The sequence below is a fragment of the Rhinoraja longicauda genome, unplaced genomic scaffold, assembly GCF_053455715.1.
Source record: "Rhinoraja longicauda isolate Sanriku21f unplaced genomic scaffold, sRhiLon1.1 Scf001031, whole genome shotgun sequence".
Taxonomy (NCBI): domain Eukaryota; kingdom Metazoa; phylum Chordata; class Chondrichthyes; order Rajiformes; family Arhynchobatidae; genus Rhinoraja; species Rhinoraja longicauda.
Window position 1 is genome coordinate 10,043 of NW_027602247.1, and position 25,480 is coordinate 35,522.

General features: G+C 48.1%; 1 protein-coding gene across 1 annotated transcript; it reads left to right on the top strand.

Moving 5' to 3' along the window:
• The first annotated feature begins 332 nt into the window (after window positions 1-332).
• On the top strand, window positions 333-25,417 carry LOC144591446 (immunoglobulin gamma-1 heavy chain-like). Its single transcript, XM_078395616.1, has 9 exons — window positions 333-480; window positions 602-903; window positions 2,131-2,191; window positions 9,906-10,205; window positions 16,344-16,652; window positions 20,171-20,473; window positions 21,035-21,352; window positions 22,968-23,288; window positions 24,713-25,417. Exons 1-9 carry the CDS (start codon window positions 435-437, stop codon window positions 25,096-25,098), a joined length of 2,346 nt encoding a protein of 781 aa, XP_078251742.1. The 5' UTR covers window positions 333-434; the 3' UTR covers window positions 25,099-25,417.
• The last annotated feature ends 63 nt before the right edge of the window (window positions 25,418-25,480 follow it).

Genomic DNA, 25,480 nt, shown 5'->3' on the forward strand with positions numbered 1-25,480 from the left:
TCACGGGGGTATCTGTACATTGCCTGGAGTCCCAGTCTCTCTCCCTCTCAGGGGGATATCTGTACACCGACTTTTAACTCAGCCCCTCACTGGGGTATCTGAGTGTCCTCTTGCTCCACAAAGTGTTCAGCATTGCAATGAGTGGATGGAGCAGAGTGAGATCGATCTTTAATCTGGATCTCATCATTGCCCCTCACCCGCCGCGTGTTGTGGAGACAAACACCTTTTGGGGAATTGAAATCTGGGCTGGGGGCCGGGACAGGAAGCTGCCCCTCTGGTTTCAGTGGGTGGCAACCTGCTCAAGCCGCGGCTCCCTCTCACTCTCAGCTCACTTCCCTATTTAAACAGCGCTGACTGCGGCTCCCGACAAAGCCCGGCCTGAGCTGAAGCCGCCGATTCCCGGAGTGTCCAAGTCTGTCTCAGTGCGCACAGCGATGGGGGTCGCTGCTTATCTCTGTCTCCTTCTGTCCTGTGTGACAGGTGGGTGTCCCCGCGGCGGCGTCACCCCCACTCGGGGCCGGCTGCTTCTCGGTCACTCTTTGACCCTCTGCCTGGTCAACTGTTCATTAAACTTACTCTTTCTTTTCTCTTTTATTGACAGGCGTTCAATCAGCGGTCGTGCTGAATCAGACCCCGACCGCGGTGGCAAAGCCCGGAGGGTCCCTCAAACTGACCTGTTCAACCAGCGGCTTCACCCTCAACAACTACTACATGCACTGGGTGAAACAGGTCTCCGGGAAAGGGCTGGAGTGGGTGGGGATGGTGGTGGGTAGTAGCAAATATTACGGGCCTGCCTTCAGCGGCCGATTCGAGGTTTCCAGTGACAGCAGCAGCAACGTCTATCTCCAAATGAACAGCCTGAGACTGGACGACACGGCCACCTATTACTGTGCGAGAGACACAGTGAGCGGAAGCGGGGCCGGGCCGGTCCAACAACCCAGAGAGAGAGAGAGCGCCTGCCCTCAGGGCGCTGAGTGAAAGGGCAGCGGCGATCACCACAGCCGCGCTGCCGGCCTCGCTGCGCCGCCATCGGCCGTCGCTGGGATGGGAGACCCGCTGTCAGCCGGGATTCACGGGGATAGGGCGGAGGGGCCGAGGGGACACCGCATCACTTCAGAGGGCAGCTCGGAGCCAAGCGCCGTGGGTGCGACCGGAGTCACGGGTCGATCAGGCCCGGTGTCCGTCTGTGAGACACGATAAATGGTTGGGCGAGAAGGGACATTGATGAACAGAGTCAGAGACCGTGGGCTTCAAGCTGACAGTGTGATGTGTGGAGTGACTGGGCTCGGAGACAGTGAGAGGATGGAGGTTATTGTACGGCGGTGAATCACAGTGACTACGTGGGTGGCACAGTGTGACAGATGGGACTCCCTCCATACAAAAACCTGCCGCAACCAAACGCTTTAAATCAGCCTCTCTGGGCGCTGCCGCCGCCGCCTTTACCCGGGACCCGTGGATATAAACCAGATCCCGAGGGCATAATCTGCCACAGGGGACAAGTTCCACTGAAGATGTGGGAACACAAGCAGCGAGGAGCCGCTGTGGGTAGAGGCACGGTGACAGTCCGGGTGGGTTATATCCTGTCCACTACACGGCTGCAATGGCCGAGACTGGGCGCTGTTGTGTGGGACACACGGACACAGATGGAGGGGTTTAATAAAGCCGCTGCCCACTCTGGGCACCGTTGGATTTCGTGCTGGATGTGGTTGTGCGGTTTGTGAGCGGTGGTGAAGCACCGTGATACTGGCCCACGGTGGCGGAGAGCTGAACAAAAACTGCCCCCGACAAATGAACGTCCGCAACGCAGTCTGTCTCCACCGATTGTACATCGCTGCTTCCCGGAGACAAATCCCTGAAGCCTGACTCGCACTGCTGGGGGGAAATGTCCATTACTGCCCGGTTAAAAGCTCGAAAGGAGGCGATTGTGTTTCTGAGGGACGGCCAGAGCCGGTGGCAGCAGTCGGCAAAAATGCCTCTTTTATTCACACGTGAGGTTGAGACAAGGACGGATATTGGGATGGAAATGCAGGAAGCGGCTGCTCCTGGTCCGGGCAGGTTTCACGTTGACACTTTGCTGGAATTATTGGATGTGGAGGGTGAGTGGAGTTACTGTACTGGCTGAGTGGGAAGATGGAGCAGTGTGACTATCTTGAGTACTGGGGTGCAGGAACCTCGCTGACAGTGACTTCAGGTAAGACCATTTCCTCAATTCCATTTTACACAGTTGTATTTTATTAATTGACGGTCTTTGCGAATTCTGTAATTGACCTGAACTCGGTGAGATATTTGGAACAATTGCACGGATTTCCTGGAGACAGGCGGGTTTGTCCAGAGTTAGAATATACCCAACAACAGTACATTTCCCACCATGTTGAACTGCCCCACAGGCTGCACTTTCTCTGAGTCTAACCATCTTCTGCCTTCAGTCCATCTTGTGCCTGCCGACCAAGCTGGCTTTCTGGGTTAGTCCCATCGGGCACATATCCTTCTGAAGCCTTTTGATCCATTTACTGGATAATCATAATTCTATCTGCTTTTACAGTTTCCTCTGGCAACTCATTCCAGATACTGCCTATCCAATGTGAATAAAATGCCCCTGAAGTCCCCTTTTAAATCTCTCCCTACTCACCTTACGCCTTTGCCCCCCTGTTTTAGAACCATCTATCCTGGGGAAAAAATACATTTGAGCGTGCACCTTATCCATGCACCTCATGATCTTGTTCACCTCAATAAGGTTGCCGCCTAGTCTCCTTCGCTCCAAAGAAAAACATCCCACCTTATCCTCCCAATGACTTGTTCTGCTGCATCATGATGTCCCAACGTTTACTCTCAGTACCCTTCCCATTGAAGGCAGTCTGCCAAAAGCCACCTCACCTCCCAGTCCACCTAACTCACCACTTTCAGCGAACCATGCCCCTGTATTCCCCAATCTGTCTGTTCAACAACACTCTCCAGGCTCTGCCATTTACTGTGTAAGTCCAGCCCTGGTTTGATATACCAAAGTTCAACACCCCTCACTTGTCAGAGTTAAATTCCATTTGGCATACCTTGGCTCGCCTTCCCAACTGATCTAGATCTTCATGTAAACCTCACTGATTTTGGTGTCATCTGCAAACTTACCATCAATGTTCAGTATATTGCATGGCAAACTGTTAAACATAGCAACATAGAAAATATGTGCAGGAGGAGGCCATTTGGCCCTTCGAGCCAGCACCACCATTCGTTGTGATCATGGTTGATCATCCACAATCAGTAAACCATGCCTACCTTCTCCCCATATCCCTTGATTCCGTTACCCTCTAGAGCAGCTCTATCTAACTCTCTTTTAAATTCATCCGGTGAATTGGCCTTCACTGCCTTCAGAATTCCACAAATTCACAACTCTCTGGGTGAAAAAGTGTTTTTTCATCTCAGTTTTAAATGGCCTCCCCTTTATTCTTAGACTGTGGCCCCTGGTTCTGGACTCCCCCAACATTGGGAAAAAATTTCCTACATCTAGCTTGTCCAGTCCTTTTATAATTTTATAAGTTCCCCTCTCATCCTTCTAAATTTAATGTAGATAACAAACAACAGTGGCCTCAGCAGTGACCCCTGCAGCAATCCACTTGTCACAGGCCTCCGATCAGAAAAGCAATACTTCACAACTACCCCTTGGCTCTTCCTCCAAGCTAATTTTGAATGTATTTGGCTAGCTCATGTTGGGTTCCATGTGATCTAACCTTCCAGACCAGCCCACCATGCCAGACCTTGTTGAACCCTATCAGGTTCATAAGGCACAATTTCCCAAACACAAACCTTCCCAAATCCTTGGCCCACCCTCCCAAGTGATCTAGATCTTCTTAAAATCCCTAATCATTCCGTGCCTATCCAAACACTGGTAGTTCCTGTCCTTCGGGACATTCCCACCAATGAAGTCAGGCTGACTGATGTAGATTCCTGCCTTGGCCCTAATGTCCTTCTTAAATAGCGCAACAGTATCAGCCACCCTCCAGTCTTTTGGAGATTAATCTGCAGTGAAAGATGATGTAAATACCTCTGAAGGAAAGTAAATTATTTTCCCGAGCTTCCCACAAGATCAGAGGATGCAGTTTTAAAGCACTGGGGATTTATCCACCTTAACGCACTTAAAAGCTGCCAATAGTTCCTCTTTGGTCAATTGTATATGATCTAAGACATCACAGCTCCTATGATTCAACTCATTAGCTTCCATGATCTTCTCCTCAGTTAATGTGGATGGAAAATATTCATTTAATATCTGCCCCATCTCTTGTATCTACACAAAGATGGCCTTGCTGATCTGAATTTTAAGGGGACCTATTCTTTCCCCAATCACTTTATCTTTATTTGACTATCGAGTCTCTCTTAGGATTTTTATTTACCTTGCCTGTCAGAACCATTTCAGGTCCTCTTTATTGCCCAAGTGCATTCTTAAGTGTGTTCCTACACTCCTTATACTCACCGAGGCATTCGCTTGAGCCCGACAGCCATAATCTGACGCACGCCTCCAGCTTATCTCTGACCAGAGCCTTAACATCATTCAAAAACCAGGATTCCCTAAGCGTACCAGACTTGGGCTTCACCCTAACAGGAATATGCTGCCCCTGCACTCTGACTATCCCACTTATGAAAGCCTCCCACATGTCAGCCATCCCCTAACCATTAACAGACTCTCCCAAACAAACTGCAAGATCCTGCCCAATGTTTCCAAAATCAGCCTTAACTCAGTTAGGATCTTAATTTGTGGTCCAGTTTCATGCTTCTCGATAACTACTTTAAAACTAGTACAGGTGTAGGAAGGAACTGCAGATGCTGGTTTGAACTGAAGATAGATCCAAAAAGCAGGAATAACTCAGCGGGTCAAACAGCACCTCTGGAGAAAAGGAATAGGTGACGTTTAGGGTCGAGACTCTTCTTCAGATTGAGAGTCAGGGGAAAGGACTCTCAGTCTGAAGAAGGGTCTCGACCTGAAACATCACCTATTCCTTTTCTCCAGAGATCCTGTTTGACCCGTAGAGTAACTCCAGCTTTATGTGTTTAAAACTAGAAGAACTATGGTCACTGATCCAAAAATGCTTCCACACTGACATTTCATTCCCTTTCCTCGTATCTGAAGAGGAGGTTTAGTGTTGTATTCTCTCTAGCGGTTCTAGCAGATCCTTCTTTGAGTTGATTACAGGACCTTTGTGAGATGCAGTTAACAAATTCCATCTCATCCAAGCACTTAATATTGTGGGATACCCAGTCAATATGAGGGAAGTTGAAATCTCCCACAAATATCGCCCTATCATTTGTCCAACTCAGCTAAAGGACAAGCATGGGCTCAATCAGATGAATGGCCCCGTTCTGTGCTCTGAGATTCAATGGAACTATCATTTATTTAGTAAATCCAGTACATGCTCCGTCAAAGAGATCCCATCAAACACATCCAGGGCGGACAGAGCACGAGTCAAATGCAGAATAAATCTCCCCGTGTCACTGTGCTGTCAGCTACAGATTAGATACAAAGTTCCTTCTGTCGTGTCCCAACACTCCCAGGGAAGGTACAGCACAAGATAGACAATTAGTGAGGCTCCCTCCAACCTGTCCCCTCACACAACCTGGGTACGGATAGACACTGAGTGAAGTTCCTTCACTGTTACATACTCCCAGTGCACGGACTGAGTGTTTGACACACAGTGAAGTTCCCTCTACATTGCTCTGTCAAACACTCCTTGTGTAAATGTTTCAGAACACAGAAGGCTCTTAAGATTGTAAAAAAAATTAATGCTGTTTGGTTAAAAAACGAAGGTTCGCAATAATGACTGATTTGAACATGAGAGAATGTTGTACTTGGTTCTAGATGTCGGTTTTAGTCCACCAGGTTTTCTTTGCATTTTGTATTAAATTACAACATTTAGAGATCCTTTGTAAGTCAATACCTTTTATTCTACATTGTGAATTCACTGCTGCCCGTAGTTTAGATTCTATGTCAAGTTGCTTGGTGTTTTTGACATGAGTTTTGCTGCACTAAAGAACTGCTTTTTCTCAGTTCACAGACGGAGGAACGGCTCTAATTTCCTGCCCTCCTCCGTCAGCCGACTGGGTTTGTCCAACAAGTGCTTTGCTCCATTAACCAAGGCTGCTGGTGTCTCAGTGAATCTCAGTGGTCATTCAGAGCACGTTTCATGGTGTCTCCGAGCCCTTCACAGGCAGTGAAGCACGTTCACTGTAGAGCCCTGTTGTAAAGGAGGGACTGTGGATTCACTCTGCACATAGCAGAATCGGCAAACCGCTGGTGAGGGGGAAATGTTGTCCGAGACACCACAGGTACAGTGATCCAATGGACGGGCATCAGGCTGCAATGGGAGGGAAGGAGCTGGGGAACTGGGCAATGGGCCAAAGCACTCGAGTAATCCAGAGGGATGGATGAACAATCCATAGACCTGAGTTTAATTCCACCACAACTGTGGAATTTACACTCTGTTAATAAACTGGGACAGATTGGACCTGTGTCAGATTTTTTTCCATTAGTAACCTGGATTTTGTGCACTAATCCACAGTAATGATGAGCTCTCAGCTTCTCTGCTGTACCTCAGCGGAGATCTGTTGTGTTTGCCCAGTCAAGCCTATATCTGACCCCTGTCCCAGCAACGTGATTGGCACTAAATGCACCCAGAATGGCAACCCAGATGGGCAGTTTACTCTGACTTTACTGCCCCTCCTCACCCCAGCACCCTGCTGCTCCATCCACCCCTCACCCCAGCACCCTGCTGCCCCACCCACCCCTCACCACAGCACCCTGCTGCTCCACCCACCTCCTCACCCCAGCACCCTGCTGCTCCACTCACCTCCTCACCCCAGCACCCTGCTGCTCCACCCACCCCCTCACCACAGCACCCTGCTGCCCCACCCACCCCCTCACCACAGCACCCTGCTGCCCCACCCACCCCCTCACCACAGCACCCTGCTGCTCCACCCATCCCCTGCCCCTCCTCACCCCAGCACCCTGCTGCTCCACCCACCTCCTCACCCCAGCACCCTGCTGCCCCACCCATCCCCTGCCCCTCCTCACCCCAGCACCCTGCTGCTCCACCCACCCCTCACCCCAGCACCCTGCTGCCCCACCCAGCCCCTGCCCCTCCTCACCCCAGCACCCTGCTCCCCACCCATCCCCTGCCCCTCCTCACCCCAGCACTCTGCTGGTCCACTCAGCTCCTCAACCCCAGCATCCTGCTGCCAGTATGATGTGTTTTCCAGTCCCTGACCCGCCTCCTGACCACATTAGGAACATTGATCCAAATTAAACTGCACTCACCACCTGCTGGTCCTGGGATGGAAAACACTGAGCTGCAAATCTCGCCGTCTGACATTATTGAGCCTCCTGCACGAAACACTCGGCAGCTCAGGCAGCATCTGTGGGGAGAGAAGCAGTCACCCTTTCACATCAGTGATCTTTCATCAAACTCTTTCAGTACAATTTCTGACAACCACGCTATTTCCACTTTTATTTGATGGTTTTATAATTTTGTTGAAGGTTTCCACAACCCCAGGCAATCTCAAAGCATTTCCCAGCCCATTAATAACTCAGAGACATAGAGTCATACAGCACGGAAACAGGCCCTTCAGCTCAGCTCGTGCAAGGCAGCCTGATGCCCCATGTATGCTAGTCCCACTTGCCCATGTTTACCTCATGTTCTCTAATCCTTTCCTATCCATGTATCTGTCCAAGTGTCTTTCAAATGCTGTTATCATCCCTGCCTCAACTGTTTCCTCTGACAGCTTGTCCACACACCCTGCGTGTGAGAAAGTTCCTATTAAATCTTGCTCCTCTCATCTTACACCTATGTCCTGTCCTCTGGTTCTCCTATCCTGTGTTGATTCCCCTATCCTGTGTATAAAACTGTGCATTCACCCTATCTATTCCCCTCATGATGTTATACACCTTTATAGGATCACTCTTCAGCCTCCGAGAGGTGGAATGGAGGAAAGTCCTAGCCTGCCCTACTTTTCCCTCTAGCTCAGGCCCTCGAGTCCTGGCAACATTCTTGTAAATCTTCTCAGCACTCTTCTAGCCTAATGATATATTTCCTAGCTTGATGAAAACTGAACATTGTACTCCAAATTCAGCCTCACCAATTTCTTATAACTCTCCAGTATAACATCCAACTTCAGAACAGTAAACCCTCATTTTAACGGACCATGGTGTGGGGGGATATCGTCCGTTATTGCCGAATGTCTGCTTTATACGAGTAAGGTATTATTCATGTTTGCAGTTGAAACAAAGAATGCAGATGCTAATTAATGCACAAAAAGACACAAAGTGCTGGAGTAACTCAACAGGTCAGGGAGCATCTCTGGAGAACATCGATAGGTGAGGTGGGGACTGATTCAGTCTGCTGGGTTACTCAAGCACTATGTGTCATTTCACCTTAAAACCAGGCGCCAATGCCTCTGCTCCGCACCAGCCCGCCCTTCTTCATCCACCGCACGGTCCGGTGACACGGCTGTGGTTGTGGCTCATGTTGTAGCCTCTGGGCAGCAGTGCTATCTTCAGGCCGCTGTCACTGACAGGGTGCATGGTCACCATGGGACACCCTCTCCTCTCACCAGCTGCTGCTTCCAAGGTGCAGTATGTTGGTGACTCCAGCGAGAAGGAGGAGGAGACGGCGCTGGAGGGGGGAAGAGGCGAGTGGACATAGGGAGGGGAGGAGATGGAGGGGGGAGGGGAGAGGTGGAAGCCGTGGACAGAGCGAGGGGAGGGGGGAGGGGGGAGGAGGCCGAGTAGACAGAGTGAGGGGAGGAGATGGAGGGGGGAGGGGGATGAGGTCAAATGGACAGAGCGTGGGGAGGAGATGGCGGGGGGAGGGGGATGAGGCCGAATGGACAGAGCGTGGGGAGGAGATGCAGGGGGGGGGATGAGGCCGAATGGACAGAGCGAGGGGAGGAGGAGGAGGAGGAGGAGGAGACGGCAGTCGAGCAGGGAGAAAACATTTCTTCACACAGAGTGGTGAGTCTGTGGAATTCTCTGCCACAGAAGGTAGTTGAGGCCAGTTCATTGGCTATATTTAAGAGGGAGTTACATGTGGCCCTTTTTGCTAAAGGGATCAGGGGGTATGGAGAGAAGGCAGGTACAGGCTACTGAGCTGAATGATCAGCCATGATCATATTGAATGGCGGTGCAGGCTCGAAGGGCCGAATGGCCTACTCCTGCACCTATTTTCTATGTTTCTATGTTTGAGTGGACAACAATAACAGCTGCATCAAGCGGACAATACGGTGGATGACGAAGGGCTTACTTGCGATTGGGGGTGGAGTTGGAAGCCGGGGCTCTAAGCGGTCAGGAGCCATGCATGGCAGGGTTGTTTCGGCAGATGCATCCGCTCTATCTAAAATCTGCTATAAAGGGGTCCATTAAAACGAGGGGTTACTATATATCAATTCCCTGACTCATGAAGTATAAGAAAATAACTGCAGATGCTGGTACAAATCGAAGGTATTTATTGACAAAATGCTGGAGTAACTCAGCAGGTCGGGCAGCATCTCGGGAGAGAAGGGAGACGTCACCCATTCGTTCTCTCCCGAGATGCTGCCCGACCTGCTGAGTTACTCCAGCATTTTGTGAATAAATACCCCTGACTCATGAAGACCTTTTTTTACCAACCTATTCACCTGTGACAACGCGTTCTGGGATCTGTATCCCTCTGTTTGGCAGAAGCTGCCTCCCCAGTGGCCGGTGCGTGATCAGCATTTCACTGCTTGGTCATGCACGGTGTGAAGGGATTGGAAAGGAACCATTTCTCTGCTCTGCCCGACCTTCTCTCGGCCTGAATCACCTGCATTTACTCAGGAAGCTGCATGAACCTGTTGCACGCGCTGGTAATAATCCATTTAATACAGAACCAACTGTTCATTTATTTACATTTCAGAGGTTAAGACCTTGCCTTCAGTCCACATCACCACTTCCTGCAACACAGAATCTGACCAAGAGATCAGCCTCCTCTGTCTGGTCAAGGACTACCAGCCTGAGATCATCAGTCAGACATGGTCCACCAGCAGTGGGGACATCACCACTGGAATCACAAAGTACCCACCAGTGTTGGGACAAAACAGCAAGTACACAATGAGCAGCTTGCTGCGAGTCCCTGCGGCAAATTGGAACAGTAATAACGTCTACATCTGCAAGGCAGGAGACAAGCCGGTGACAGCGAGGTTCCAGAAGCCTGAAAGTTAGTATGAGATTTTGTTGTCTATTTAAAGCTGATGATAAGACTGAAGTGGAAGCCTTTGTCGAACAATTCGAGTTATTCACAAAATGCTGGAGTAACTCAGCAGGTCGGGCAGCATTTCGGGAGAGAAGGAATGGGTGGCGTTTCGGGTCAAGACCCTTCTTCAGACTGATGTCAGGGGGGCGGGACAATGCAGGAGGAAGCTAATTAATTATTTTGCTCATTCATTCTCCTCCTCTCAGCCAGAGTGCTGCTGCTCAAGGAAAAAGACAGAATTTATATGTTGGGGAGGGGGGGGGGGGGGGTGCACGGAGGAAGCATCTGCTCTTGATCTGCCTTGATCTGCCAACATTCTATCCACTGCTTTGTCTAATTCCTGCAGCTCTTTACCACCCAAACACTTCCCTCCAGACCAGCTGCTGTACACAGAGCCACACCTATTGTGCCCATGCACAGTATGGAGATTTAAACCATCCTCACTCTTCCTGCACTTTCCCCTCGACCCTGCAGCCGACCCCTCACCAAGTGAAATCCAGTCTCCTTGTGGAAATGACATGAATCTGCATCCACTCTCTCTTTTAACCACTGCCTTCCAGTTCTGATCAGATCATTACTGTCATAACAAAGTAAGTTACTCTTGTCCATCTGACCTCCTTTCGCCACTTAACTTAAAGTTGTGTAGGAAGGAACTGCAGATACTGGTTTAAAGCGAAGGTGAAAGGGAAAAGAGAGATACAGATGGTGATATGGAGAGATGTAGAACTACTAGACCAAGTGGACCCGTTGGGCGCAAGTCTCTCCTGCATTGGTGCAGCACCCTCTCCGCCCTCACCCCCCCCCCTCTCCTCTCACCCCTCCACTCCTCCCCCCTCCCCATACCCCTCTCCCCTCCCCCTCCCTCCACTCCCCTTCCCCAGCCCCTCCCCCACCACTCCCCCCTCAAACACCCCCTCCCTCCATCCCCCTTCCCCAGCCCCTCCCCTCTCCCTCCCCTCCTCCCCCACTCCCCTCAAACACCTCCCTCCCTCCACTCCCCTTCCCCAGCCCCTCCCCTCCCCCACCACTCCCCCCTCAAACACCCCCTCCACTCCCCTTCCCCAGCCCCTCCCCTCTCCCTCCCCTCCTCCCCATACCCCTCTCCCCTCCCCCTCCCTCCACTCCCCTTCCCCAGCCCCTCCCCTCCCCCACCACTCCCCCCTCAAACACCCCCTCCCTCCATCCCCCTTCCCCAGCCCCTCCCCTCTCCCTCCCCTCCTCCCCCACTCCCCTCAAACACCCCCTCCCTCCACTCCCCTTCCCCAGCTCCTTCCCTCTCCCTCCCTCCCTCCCTCCCCCCTCCACACATCCCTCCCTCCCCCCTCCACACATCCCTCCTCCCTCCCTCCCTCCCTAGGATATAAATTTAAACTTTAAGATGTCAATAACTTAAAGAATATAACACCGATTTCAATGAAACTTCTTCCATTAGCACCAAAGGGATGACGGTGAGTAAGGTGGGCCTAAAATTGTTGCGCTATCGTGTACTGTTTTGGCTGTAGTTCAGGAACAAACAAACACGCAAACGAGAGTTTTAGTATGTAGATGGGTGGAAACGAGTTACAGACAAAGTTGAGGTTAAGGCAACTTAAAGTTGTAATTCCCAAACCTCCTGCCAATAGAAACAATTGTGTCTCATCTATTCCTGCTCACTGGAACCGGTGATGGCCGTGCTGTTCCTGTGTCTGCTCCAGCACACACTGAGATCACGGATGGTCTGTATGCCAGCCCCACTTACCCAGCTCCACTCTTATCACTGCAGAGTGGCCACACTGCTGGGGAAGCTTGGGTTCAAACCCAGCCTCCTAATCACAGCTCTGTCCAGCATCTCACTGTGGGATCCACCATATCAACACATCACCAGCATATCACCAGCATTGTGGGGAGGGCTGGTACTGGGCTAGGGGTGACTTGTACAAAAGGGACGGGTTGCATCTTAACAGCAGGGGGACAAACATTCTGGCAGGCAGGTTTGCTAGTGTGGCACCTGTGGCTTTAAACTAAGTAGTGGGGGGGAGGGGTTAACAAATTGTGAATATGAAGATGAGGTAAAAGGGAATACAGGAGATATTGCAAAAGACTCTCGGAAGAATGGGAACAGAAGTTCTAGAGGGGAAAAGAAATTAAGGGCAGGGCCAATTGTGACCGATGTGAGAGGGGAGGTAAATACAGAAGTTAAAGTGTTGTACTTAAATGTGCGTAGTATAAAAAATAAAGTGGATGAGCTTGAGGCTCAGTTAGTCATGGGCAAGTATGATGTTGTAGGGATCACTGAGACATGGCTACAAGAGGACCAGGGCTGGGAACTGAATATTCAGGGGTACACAACGTATAGAAAAGACAGACAGGTGGGCAGAGGGGGTGGGGTTGCTCTGATGATAAGGAATGATATTCATTCCCTTGCAAGGGGTGACATAGAATCAGGAGATGTTGAATCAGTATGGATAGAAATGAGAAATTGTAAGGGTAAAAAGACCCTAATGGGAGTTATCTATAGGCCCCCAAATAGTAGCCTCGACATAGGGTGCAAGTTGAATCAGGAGATAAAATTGGCGTGTCAAAAATGTAATGCTACGGTGGTTATGGGAGATTTCAACATGCAGGTAGACTGGGAAAATCAGGTTGGAAATGGACCCCAGGAAAGAGAGTTTGTAGAGTGCCTTCGAGATGGATTCTTAGAACAGCTTGTACTGGAGCCTACCAGGGAGAAGGCAATTCTGGATTTAGTGTTGTGTAATGATCCTGATCTGATAAGGGGACTAGAGGTAAAAGAGCCATTAGGAGGCAGTGATCACAACATGATAAGTTTTACTCCGCAAATGGAAAGGCAGAAGGGAAAATCGGAAGTGTCGGTATTACAGTATAGCAAAGGGGATTACAGAGGCATGAGGCGGGAGCTGGCCAAAATTGACTGGAAGGGGGCCCTAGCAGGGAAGACGGTAGAACAGCAATGACAGGTATTCCTGGGAATAATGCAGAGGTTGCAGGATCAATTTATTCCAAAGAGGTGGAAAGACTCTAAGGGGAGTAAGAGACACCTGTGGCTGACAAGGGAAGTCAGGGGCAGCATAAAAATTAAGGAGAGGAAGTATAACATAGCAAAGAAGAGTGGGAAGACAGAGGATTGGGACTCTTTTAAAGAGCAACAAAAGTTAACTAAAAAGGCAATACGGGGAGAAAAGATGAGGTACGAGGGTAAACTAGCCAATAATATAAAGGAGGATAGCAAAAGTTTTTTTAGGTACGTGAAGAGGAAAAAAATAGTCAAGGCAAATGTGGGTCCCTTGAAGACAGAAGCAGGGGAATTTATTATGGGGAACAAAGAAATGGCAGACGAGTTAAACCGTTACTTTGGATCTGTCTTCACTGAGGAAGATACACACAATCTCCCAAATGTTCTAGGGGCCGGAGAACCTAGGGTGATGGAGGAACTGAAGGAAATCCACATTAGGCAGGAAATGGTTTTGTGTAGACTGATGGGACTGAAGGCTCATAAATACCCAGGGCCTGATGGTCTGCATCCCAGAGTACTTAAGGAGGTGGCTCTAGAAATAGTGGAAGCATTGGAGATCATTTTTCAATGTTCTATAGATCCAGGATCAGTTCCTGTGGATTGGAGGATAGCAAATGTTATCCCACTTTTTAAGAAAGGAGGGAGAGAGAAAACGGGTAATTTATAGACCAGTTAGTCTGACATCAGTGGTGGGGAAGATGCTGGAGTCAATTATAAAAGACGAAATTGCTGAGCATTTGGATAGCAGTAACGGGATCATTCCGAGTCAGCATGGATTTACGAAGGGGAAATCATGCTTGACAAATCTACCGGAATTTTTTGAGGATGTAACTAGGAAAATTGACAAGGGAGAGTCAGTGGATGTGGTGTACCTCGACTTTCAGAAAGCCTTCGACAAGGTCCCACATAGGAGATTAGTGGGCAAAATTAGGGCACACGGTATTGGGGGTAGGGTACTGATATGGATAGAAAATTGGTTGACAGACAGAAAGCAAAGAGTGGGGATAAATGGGTCCCTTTCGGAATGGCAGGCAGTGACCAGTGGGGTACCGCAAGGTTCGGTGCTGGGACCCCAGCTATTTACGATATACATTAATGACTTAGACGAAGGGATTAAAAGTACCATTAGCAAATTTGCAGATGATACTAAGTTGGGGGGTAGTGTGAATTGTGAGGAAGATGCAATAAGGCTGCAGGGTGACTTGGACAGGTTGTGTGAGTGGGCGGATACATGGCAGATGCAGTTTAATGTAGATAAGTGTGAGGTTATTCACTTTGGAAGTAAGAATAGAAAGGCAGATTATTATCTGAATGGTGTCAAGTTAGGAGTAGGGGGAGTTCAACGAGATCTGGGTGTCCTAGTGCATCAGTCAATGAAAGGAAGCATGCAGGTACAGCAGGCAGTGAAGAAAGCCAATGGAATGTTGGCCTTCGTAACAAGAGGAGTTGAGTATAGGAGCAAAGAAGTCCTTCTACAGTTGTACCGGGCCCTGGTGAGACCGCACCTGGAGTACTGTGTGCAGTTTTGGTCTCCAAATTTGAGGAAGGATATTCTTGCTATGGAGGGCGTGCAGCATAGGTTCACTAGGTTAATTCCCGGAATGTCGGGATTGTCGTATGTTGAAAGGCTGTAGCGATTGGGCTTGTATACACTGGAATTTAGAAGGATGAGGGGGGATCTTATTGAAACATATAAGATAATTAGGGGATTGGACACATTAGAGGCAGATAACATGTTCCCAATGTTGGGGGAGTCCAGAACAAGGGGCCACAGTTTAAGAATAAGGGGTAGGCCATTTAGAACGGAGATGAGGAAGAACTTTTTCAGTCAGAGAGTGGTGAAGGTGTGGAATTCTCTGCCTCAGAAGGCAGTGGAGGCCAGTTCGTTGGATGCTTTCAAGAGAGAGCTGGATAGAGCTCTTAAGGATAGCGGAGTGAGGGGGTATGGGGAGAAGGCAGGAACGGGGTACTGATAGAGAGTGATCAGCCATGATCGCATTGAATGGCGGTGCTGGCTCGAAGGGCTGAATGACCCACTCCTGCACCTATTGTCTATTGTCTATTGTCTATTGGGGCACTTGACAAGGTTTGCAGATGATACAAAGCTGGGTGGTAGTGTGAACTGTGAGGAAGATGCTATGAGGTTGCAGGGTGACTTGGACAGGTTGTGTGAGTGGGCGGATGCATGGCAGATGCAGTTTAATGTGGGTAAGTGTGAAGTTATCCACTTTGGTGGTAAGAATAGGAAGGCAGAGTATTATCTGAATGGTGTCAAGTTAGGAAAAGGGGACGTACAACGAGATCTGGGTGTCCTAGTGCATCAGTCACTGAAAGGACGCATGCAGGTACAGCAGGTAGTGAAGAAAGCCAATGGAATGTTGGTCTTCATAACAAGAGGAGTTGAGTATAGGAGCAAAGAGGTCCTTCTGCAGTTGTACAGGGCCCTAGTGAGACCGCACCTGGAGTACTGTGTGCAGTTTTGGTCTCCAAATTTGAGGAAGGATATTCTTGCTATTGAGGGCGTGCAGCGTAGGTTTACTAGGTTAATTCCCGGAATGGCGGGACTGTCATATGTTGAAAGACTGGAGCGACTAGGCTTGCATACACTGGAATTTAGTAGGATGAGAGGAGATCTTATCGAAACGTATAAGATTATTAAGGGGTTGGACACGTTAGAGGCAGGAAACATGTTCCCAATGTTGGAGGAGTCCAGAACAAGGGGCCACAGTTTAAGAATAAAGGGTAGGCCATTTAGAACTGAGATGAGGAAACACTTTTACAGTCAGAGAGTTGTTCATCTGTGGAATTCTCTGCCTCAGAAGAAAGTGGAGGCCAATTCTCTGAATGTATTCAAGAGAGAGCTGGATAGAGCTCTTAAAGATAGCGGAGTCAGGGGGTATGGGGAGAAGGCAGGAACGGGGTACTGATTGAGAATGATCAGCCATGATCACATTGAATGGCGGTGCTGGCTCGAAGGGCCGAATGGCCTCCTCTTGCACCTATTGTCTATTGTCCCAGACGCTGGGAGAGTGGAGTCCTACACTGTGGCTGAAGGAATCATGTAATAACAGATATTAAATATGTTACAGCTCATACACCTCCACAGCTCATCCCACTTGTTCCATCCCCGGAGGTTATCCACAATCAAACAAATGCTGTCCTGGGCTGCGTGATATCTGGATTCTCTCCTGACAATATTAAAGTTTCCTGGGAAAAATCTGGAGTTGTGCAAGAAGGCATTGTTCTCCCGTCCACTCCGAGAAGTAACGGTGGATTTCAAACAGTTGCTTACCTGCGGTTGCCTGTGGAGGAATGGACCAACAAACAGGAATATACTTGTGAAGTGAGCCACGAACCTTCCAGCTTCAGGAAAAGGATCAACATGAGATATCAAGAGGGTGAGTGGTGTCTGTGAATTTACTTACAGTATTAAACAATCTTACTGACATTTCAACCAAATTCCAGTCCCTGAGATCAGTCCTGTTGAGCGACGTATTATTTTCAGATTTTGCTTTTGCAATTTATGCCAATGCCTTCCACCAGTAATTCTAACTCATTCTGCAGGACATGGAGAGAGGAAGGTCACCAGTGTGTTTATTCTCACTCCTCTAGTTCCCTTTGTGTGCAGTGGTAAGAAAAATGGGGCAGTGAATAAACCACAGGTCCCATCTGACATCTGGAGAAAATCTCTCTTCCCTTCTCACTGTCTTCTTTGTGTTTGTTTCTCCAAATCCATCCCTTTCCACTGTTTCCGGAGAATCTGTTCTGTAGAATATTTTTTCATTGAAATGTAGGTGCCCTGGATTATTTTTGAACTCATCTCCACCCTCTTTAAAGTGTTGTCTGATCCTGGACAAAGTGAAGCAGTTGATCATGGTTGGCATAAACTCATGCTGATAAATACTGAGGACACAGACTGGGAATATGTGGATCTCCTGTTCTTCAACACAGGAGGGGAGGTGAAAATCTCTTAACACTTAAATCCATGAACCTTCCATTTCCAGGTGGAGAACGTCCCAGCTGTTCGAAGTGTATGCCGAAGTTCTTCTACCAGAGTAATCTCAATGTGACATTCTCAGATGGTTCTACCGGGCAGTATCATTGTTGGGGAGGAAAGTGTCAAATAAAGTAATTGGCTGCGTATGGAATTTGTCATTCTATTATTACAACCCATTGATAAGATTCAAACCCAACCCCTGGTATCCATTGGGATCAAAGTGTACCAGAGTGAGGACAAATATCCAATTCACGTTGCCACCCTCTCCCCTCCACTCATTGCCTGTATACTCATTCATTTGTGGACATTGCTGCTTCACATCCCAGTGCCACTGACTAGATTCCTTCATGCTCTGACTCCACTCAGCAAGGACCACCCAGAGACCGCGAGGCAGGAGATGTTTAAGGTGAACTGTGTGAAATGTCAAAGTGGCTCAGTAAAAAATTGGGTGATCCTTTATAAAGGCAAACTGGTGAGGCAAGATGCAGGGTTCTTGAATCCAGAACCAGGGGCCACAGTTTAAGAATAAGGGGTACATTGAGAACGTAGATGAGGAAAAACTTTTTCAGTCAGAGAGTTGTAAATCTGTGGAATTCTCTGCCTCAGAAGGCAGTGGAGGCCAATTCACTGGATGCTTTCAAGAGAGAGCTCGATGGAGCTCTTAAAGATAGTGAAGTATGGGTAGAAGGTAGGAACAGGGTACTGATTGTGAATGATCAGCCATGATCACATTGAATGGCGATGCTGGCTCGAAGGGCCGAATGGCCTACTCCTGCACCTATTGTCTATTGGCTCTAATTGGTCTCCTGTCCTACACTGGCTTTGGATGAAAACTGGTTAGCACAAATTGCCATTTATTAAACCACCTCCTTCAGAAGGCAGTGGAGGTCGATTCTCTGGATGCTTTCAAGAGAGAGTTATAGTAGATAGAGCTCTTAAAGATAGCAGAGTCAAGAGATATGGGAAGAAGGCAGGAACGGGGTACTGATCATGGATGATCAGCCACGATCACAGTTAATGACAGTGCTGGCTCAAAGGGCCAAATGGTCTACTCCTGCACCTATTGTCTATTGTCTCCCAAACACAGACCTCAGTCCAAGGGAGAAACTCAGGGAATGCAATGAATGTTGCAAGGAATGGACGTGGTTTTGTTATAATCATCCAAGGATAAGCAATACAAAATGTCTCTTGTGGAAGTTACCAATATTTTACAGCATGGAGAGTAACCATACTCTGTCAGGTTTCATATGAAGCGATTTCCCCCCACACCGGGATGGTGGAACTACAAGACTGTCACTGATATGGGATGGGATTGACCATCTTGCAAAACCACATGTTCAACAATATCACATTGCAGATTAAAACAAGATTCACAAAGCAAGAACATTGTCCACTGTTAAACTAGGCTTACAAATTTCTGATGACACTGCAACAACTGTCATCCAGACGAATATCATGCACAGAACTATTTTTGAAAGGAATTTGCTCACCATTTTGCTTAAAGAAGGAGGGTTTGTGAAATAGACAACATCATACACTGACAAATGTCAGACAGACACAGTGTGTATGACCTCTGCTTTCTACGCAGCTGAAGGCTTTGACTCCCAGGCTCACTGAAAGTTTCAATTCTGATACAAACGCAATCAACCCTCCACAATAAGTGTTTGAGAGCACAAACACCTCATGTGGCCCAAAGTGACCGAGTGTGTAAACAGTGCACACACGAGAGTGAGCTGAGTGGAACTAGACTTATGATGGTGTTTCAGAAGACACGTGGCAGTGCAGGTCAGGGGCAATGGATGAAGAATCATTCTCTTCCTCGCCCAGTGATTCTGTAGTGAAACGGGAAAGTACATCTAATGCAGAATTTCATCCCAATCTGCAGCAGGAGGGGACCTTGATACTTCTACGGATTTATGATTTGCTCTGCTGTTGCTGGATAGTCAGCCACTAATTTATTTCAGATAGTTGCTATCAATTACTGAAACGCCTCCAAAACTTCACTGGAGCACAGTCACACAAAACTGACATCAGCCTGTAGCCATTTTGCTACCGGTGTGGAGTTGTGTAGTGGCCAGAACAGATACGATGACATATTTCCTTCCGTGAAGTACAACAGTGAACTATCGACATGCTTCACCACCAACGGAAGCGTTTTACGTCAGAATGCATTAATAGAATTTAAATTCCCAGATCACGGGTTGGAATTTGAACTCATGTCACCAGATCGACAACTTCTGGATTCACATTTACTGTCACTCTTCATTTCAAGGAGGAGAGACGGGGAGATCTGCTGAGTGAGCTTTGGTGCTTGTGAGCAAGTGTGTGTAACATGACACAGCAAGTGATACAAAGGTGAAAGGAGTGCAGGCTTATGAGTGCCCAGGGTTGGAAGAATGCCACCTTTACTGAAGGTTGTGTGGGTGGTGAAGGTTTCAGAGATGGTGAGGGACATGGTCAGAGTAAGACTGGGATATCAGCATGTAACATTGTTAAACTGAGGGAATCCCAGGCTTGGCCCACAGGGAGAAAAGTTGCTTTTCTCATTCATGTTGCTCAGTATTACTAATTGATGCTGTAGGGGTTCCAAGCAAAGCATATATCAAATTGTGCTCCTGTAATGTACCAGCAGATCATGGTTCTGGGAAAGAGAGTCACATCCCTGTTGATGGGTCCTTTGATCTGTTTTTTCAGTCGAAATACCCAGCCTACTATTTAACACGAGTTTTTCTGCAATTCTATGTGCAATAAATCTAGCCAGTGACTACTTTGATCTGTCATTGATCAGTCTTTTATGTGATGACATAAAAATCTTAAAGTTTTTTTATAAGACACCTATTTGGATTTCTGCCCTGGCTTTCCATTAGTAACAGATGAGTATCAACTAAAATTCTGAAGTTTTCCATTTCTGATCCACAGAATTGTCCGTCTTGATTAAAAACCCTGGCATAAAAGAGATTTGGATCAACAAGACCGCTACGCTGGTGTGCACAGTGATCTGTACTGATTCGAGCCAGGTCCATGTCACCTGGAAGGTGGGAGGAAAGGAGAGAACTGAAGGAGTTGTGACCCGTACACCGAGCCGTGAAGGCACGCGAGACCCAGTTACCAGTGAACTCTGGACCAGTGTGGAAGAGTGGACCAGCGGGGTGGAGTTTGTGTGCTCCGCCCAACGATCTCCATCATCCTCACCAGTGTCAGCACGGACCCACCATAACAAAGGTGGGAAACAGACCAGTGATTAAATGGCAATGAGAGAGAGAGGGTACAGAGAGGGTTTACAAGGATGTTGCCAGGGCTACAAGGTCTGAGGTATAGGGAGAGGTTGAGTGGGCTGGGACTCTATTCCTTGGAGCGTAGGAGGATGAGGGAATATCTTTTTGACGTGTGTAAAATCATGAGAGGAATAGATCGGGGAGATGCACAGTGTCTCTTGCCCAGAGTAGGTGAATTGAGTACCAGAGAACATACATTTAAGGTGAAGGGGAAACGATTTTATAGGAATCTGAGGGGTAACATTGTCACACAAAGGGTATTGGATGTATGAAACAAGCTGCCAGAGGAGGTAGTTGAGGCAGGGACTATCCTAACATTTATAAACAGTTAAACAAGTACATGGATAGGACAGGTTTGGAGGGATATGGACCAAACACGGGCAGGTGGGACTAGTTTAGATGGGACAGGTTGGCCGAGGTGGGCAAGTTGAGCTGAAGGGCCTGTTTCAACACCGTATCACTTTATGACTCTATGAGAGAGTTTAACATTTATTTTCCTCTGTTCCAGTTGAGCCAAAAAAACCTGAAGTCAGACTGCTGCTTCCAGCACACGAAGAGACCAAGCATAGCCACAAGGTCACCCTTGAGTGTGTGGTCTCTGGATTCTACCCAGACCTCATAAACGTCACTTGGAAGAAAGACGGCGCCCTGATCTCCATCAACACCAGCGCTACACCGACTGCTCTGGAGCAGGGCGGCACTTTCAGTGCCAGGTATTTCCTGACCATGAGTACAGAGGATTGGAAGTCAGGCTCACGCTTCAATTGTACAGTGCATCATCACGCCTCCAACACCATCCTCACGAAGGACGTGAAGAACAGCCAAGGTAGGCTCCTGGGTTTCACCTCACTCTCCACATTGTTTGCTGTGTGCTGTAAACTGTGCCACACATGGGCAACACTGTAACATGGTGCAGTCCTGCTGTGGGCTTGTAAGTGAGTCTGGCCACAGAAATAATTGTATCTTTGACATTGCTTTAGTAACTTGAGGGCAATCCACGCCAGTTGACAGGCCAGACATGGTGGAGATCCACGATACTCTTCTTCCAAACGGGCTTTCCCTCTGCCTTTGTACTTAATGTGAGTGAGTGCCTCAGCTGTGACAGAATGTCCATCAGAGCAGCTCTCTCCCCGCCCCAGCGTGGCAATGTGTAGCAGTCTCTGCAGGCCGGCTGCAACACACAACATTCTGACAAAGCAGCAGCAGAGTTTAGTTACACCTCATGGATACAAACTGCATTTAAACAGTTGTGACTAAATGAAAGGACACAAAGTCGAGACCCTCTTCATTCCACTTGTGACTAAATAAAATATTGCCGGTGCTTACATTTTATAATATAAATTGAAGAACTTTCCGCTGACTGGTTAGCACGCAACAAAAGCTTTACACTGTACCTCGGTGCACGTGACAATAAACTAAACTGAATTGAACATTTTGACCTCGAACATTAGCTCTATTTGCCTCTCCACAGAGGGTATTTTCTGCATTTGATTCAGTAAATAGCTGGTTAAAGGTTTGGTGATCACAAAACTGTCAAATAATGTCATAATCATAATCATAATCGTAATTTATTAGCCAAGTATGTTTTGCACCATACGAGGAATTTGATTTGCCATACAGTCATACCGAAAAAGCAACATGACACACAAAATACATAAAAGTTTGACATAAACATCCACCACAGCGGCTCCTCCACATTCCCCCCTGTGATGGAAGGCAATAAAGTCTTATCTTCGTTCCTCCTTCCCTCCCGCGGTCGGGGGAGTCGAACCATCCGCAGCCGGTGATCGAGCTCCCACGTCGGGGCAGTCTAGGCTCCCACATCGGGACGGTCAAAACTCCTGTGGCTTGGAGTTCCCCAAATCGGTCCCTAACCAGGGACCGTGAGCTTCACGATGTTAAAGTCCGCAGCTCCCGCAGGTTGGAGCACCAAAGGCCGACCCCTGGCAAAGGCATCGCCCGCTCCAAGATGTTAAAGTCCGCAAGCTCTGCGGTTTTGCAGCTCTAGAAGTCCCAAACAAGAGGCTGCCAACTCCACGATGTCAGGCCGCAGTGCGGACGGAGATACCACACGGAAAAAGTCGAGGAAAGAGATAAAAATAGTTTCCCCCACCCCCACAAATACAAACACTAAAGATAAGCTAAAACATACATTTTACAACAAACTAAAAACACAAAGAATGCAAAAGATGAAGACAGACAGTTGGCGAGGCAGCCATCGTGCGGCGATCCCCTGGTGGTCAACCTGTCCATTCACATTGTTCGGCAGGGTTTCCTTGTGGGATCAATAGGAAGCTTCATTCCTTCACCACTGTAGATAAATCTCTCTGATGTTGATGGACCGCCATATCATTTGGTGGAGATGAGCACGAAATGTTGGTGTTTCAGTGACAAGCTGCTCCATCAGGGAACGGTGACATGATAATTGTGATTTCTCCCAGATGAATGTCCAGATACCCGCCCCTCGGTCACTTTAAGCAAACCTTCCTTCGAAGAGATCTGGATGAACAAGACAGCCACCATTCTGTGTAAGGTGGTTCACAGTGATTTAGAGGGATTCAGGGTAACCTGGCAAGTGAATGGAATGAAGAGAGAAGACGGGGTAACACCTCTGGGTGAAGAGAGGATCGGAGGTGCAGACACCATCACCAGCGGACTGACGGTCCCCGCTGCAGAGTGGGAGAATGGGGCTCTGTACACATGTGTGGTGGAGGACAAGAGTTTGCCAACGCCGGAGAGGAAATCCATCAAGAAGCAGACAGGTACGTGTGGACAGAGGTTGGTGCGAATCTAATCTGAGCAAATGGACTGATTTATCACATCCAGCATAGAAAATAATTGCAGGAGCAGGCCATTCGGCCCTTCGATCCTGCAAGCACATTCAATATGAGCACGGCTGATCATCCATATTCAGTACTCGCTTCCTGCATTCTCTCCATATCCCTTGATCTCTTTACCCCAAGAACTGTATCCAACTCATTCTTGCATTTCATTCACTGGATGAATTTAAAAAATAGTTAGATAGAGCTCTAGGGGCTAGCAGAGTCAAGGGATATAGGGAGAAGGCAGACACCGGTTACTGATTGTGGATGATCAGCCATGATTACAATGAATGGCGGTGCTGGCTCGAAGGGCCAGATGGCCTCCTCCTGCACCTATTTTCTATGTTTCTATATATTTAATAATTGGGCTTCAGTGCTGTCTGTGGCAGAGAATGCCCAGGTTCACCACTGTCTGGGTGAAGACATTTCTCCCCCTCTCACACCTACACAGCTTCACCCCAGACTGTCATCTCCTGGTCTGGATTCCCCAATATCTGAAACATGCTTCCTACGCCTCATCTGTCCAATCCAGTTAAGAATTCAATAGTTTCTATCAGATTCCTTCGGATTTTTCTGAACTCCAGTGGATATCTAATGGATATTAGGGTGGACTTACAGATGGTCAGAGAGTGTGAGGGACTAAAAGAAGACTAAGCTCTCCTGACCAACCACATCACTAAAATCCCAAGTGACCACGACACCGTCGCTCAAAATCACACTGGTTCCCACAGCGTGAGCTGCTTTGATAGAGTCGAGGGAGAGGGATTTGCACCTTTCACAAGCCGAGGTGCAGACTGAGTCAGGACTGGAAGGGCAGGGAGCTTAAGGCACAGACCAAAGTCCAGCAGATCATTTAAGCAGAAGGGAAGATGGAACAGACAGCACAGGACGAGGCAGGTCCAAGGACTGAGTTCCACTTTCTATAGAGTCTCTGCATTCAATGGTTCCTGTTGATGAACGAACAAATTTAAACTCACTGGAAGCTCTAGTTCAGTTTAGTTTCGAGATACAGTGCAGTAACAGGCCCTTTGGCCCACCAAGCCCGCGCCGACCAGCGATCCCACGCAGTCACGTACAAACTCCAAACAGACAGCACCCATAGTCGGGATCGAACCCCTGGTCTCTGGTGTTGTAAGGCAGCAATTCTACCGCTGCGCCACCAGGCAACTCTGTAAAATGTACCAGAGGCATGATTCTATTCCACACATCACTACAATGAGCAGAAAGGAAAAGCCTTTAGTTTCTGGTGAACTGAGGTCCCTCTGGATGTAAACGTTGTCCATGTCAGTATAAGATTAGAATGTGTTGGGGAAGTACAGAATTACCGACAGATTCAGTCTAACTCAGGTTCTCTCTGTTCCCAGATGGAGTTGTGACTCGTCCTCAAGTCTACCTTCTCCCCCCTTCGTTGGATGAGGTGGAGACGGATGAGACGGCCACCTTGACGTGCCTGGTCACCAAATTCTCTCCAGAAGACATCTATGTGGCCTGGATGGCCAACGACACCCTTCTGAAGACAGGGATCGTGAACCAGCCCGTGACCAAGGACACCAGAAATAGGTGGAACACCATGACCAGTCAGTTGAAGGTTTCTCCAGAGGAGTGGAACAGCGGCACCACGTTCTCCTGTGTGGTGGGACATGGGTCCATCACAACCAGCCTGTTCAGAAGCATCAATAAATCTCACAGCAAACCCACTCTGGTCAATGTCTCACTTGTTCTGACTGATAGCTTTAAATCTTGTGTATAACACCCCATGATTCATTTATAAAACACTTGTTTTGTTCATTTCTGGATTATTAACTGACCCAGAGGATGATGGGTTAGCTCCCTAATACTTCATCAAAATGTGAACCTTTGTAAATCATTTTTTTTTAAATCCGACACAAGAATCAAATTTTGCCACAGTCATAATTCACCACAAATGTCTGAGCTTCTGGATACTTTTACAGAACTTTTCTGCCATGTTTGATCAGATTTCAACCCTGTGTGGGATCACACGAGGTATTAAATCTATGTATGTGTCAATGTACCAATACAAGTTCAATAAATGTGATGTGAAAAAGGTTTTATGTGCGTGTTCCTGACTGGTGTGTTTTGGGTGGCAGTACATGAGTAACTTGGGATGTGAG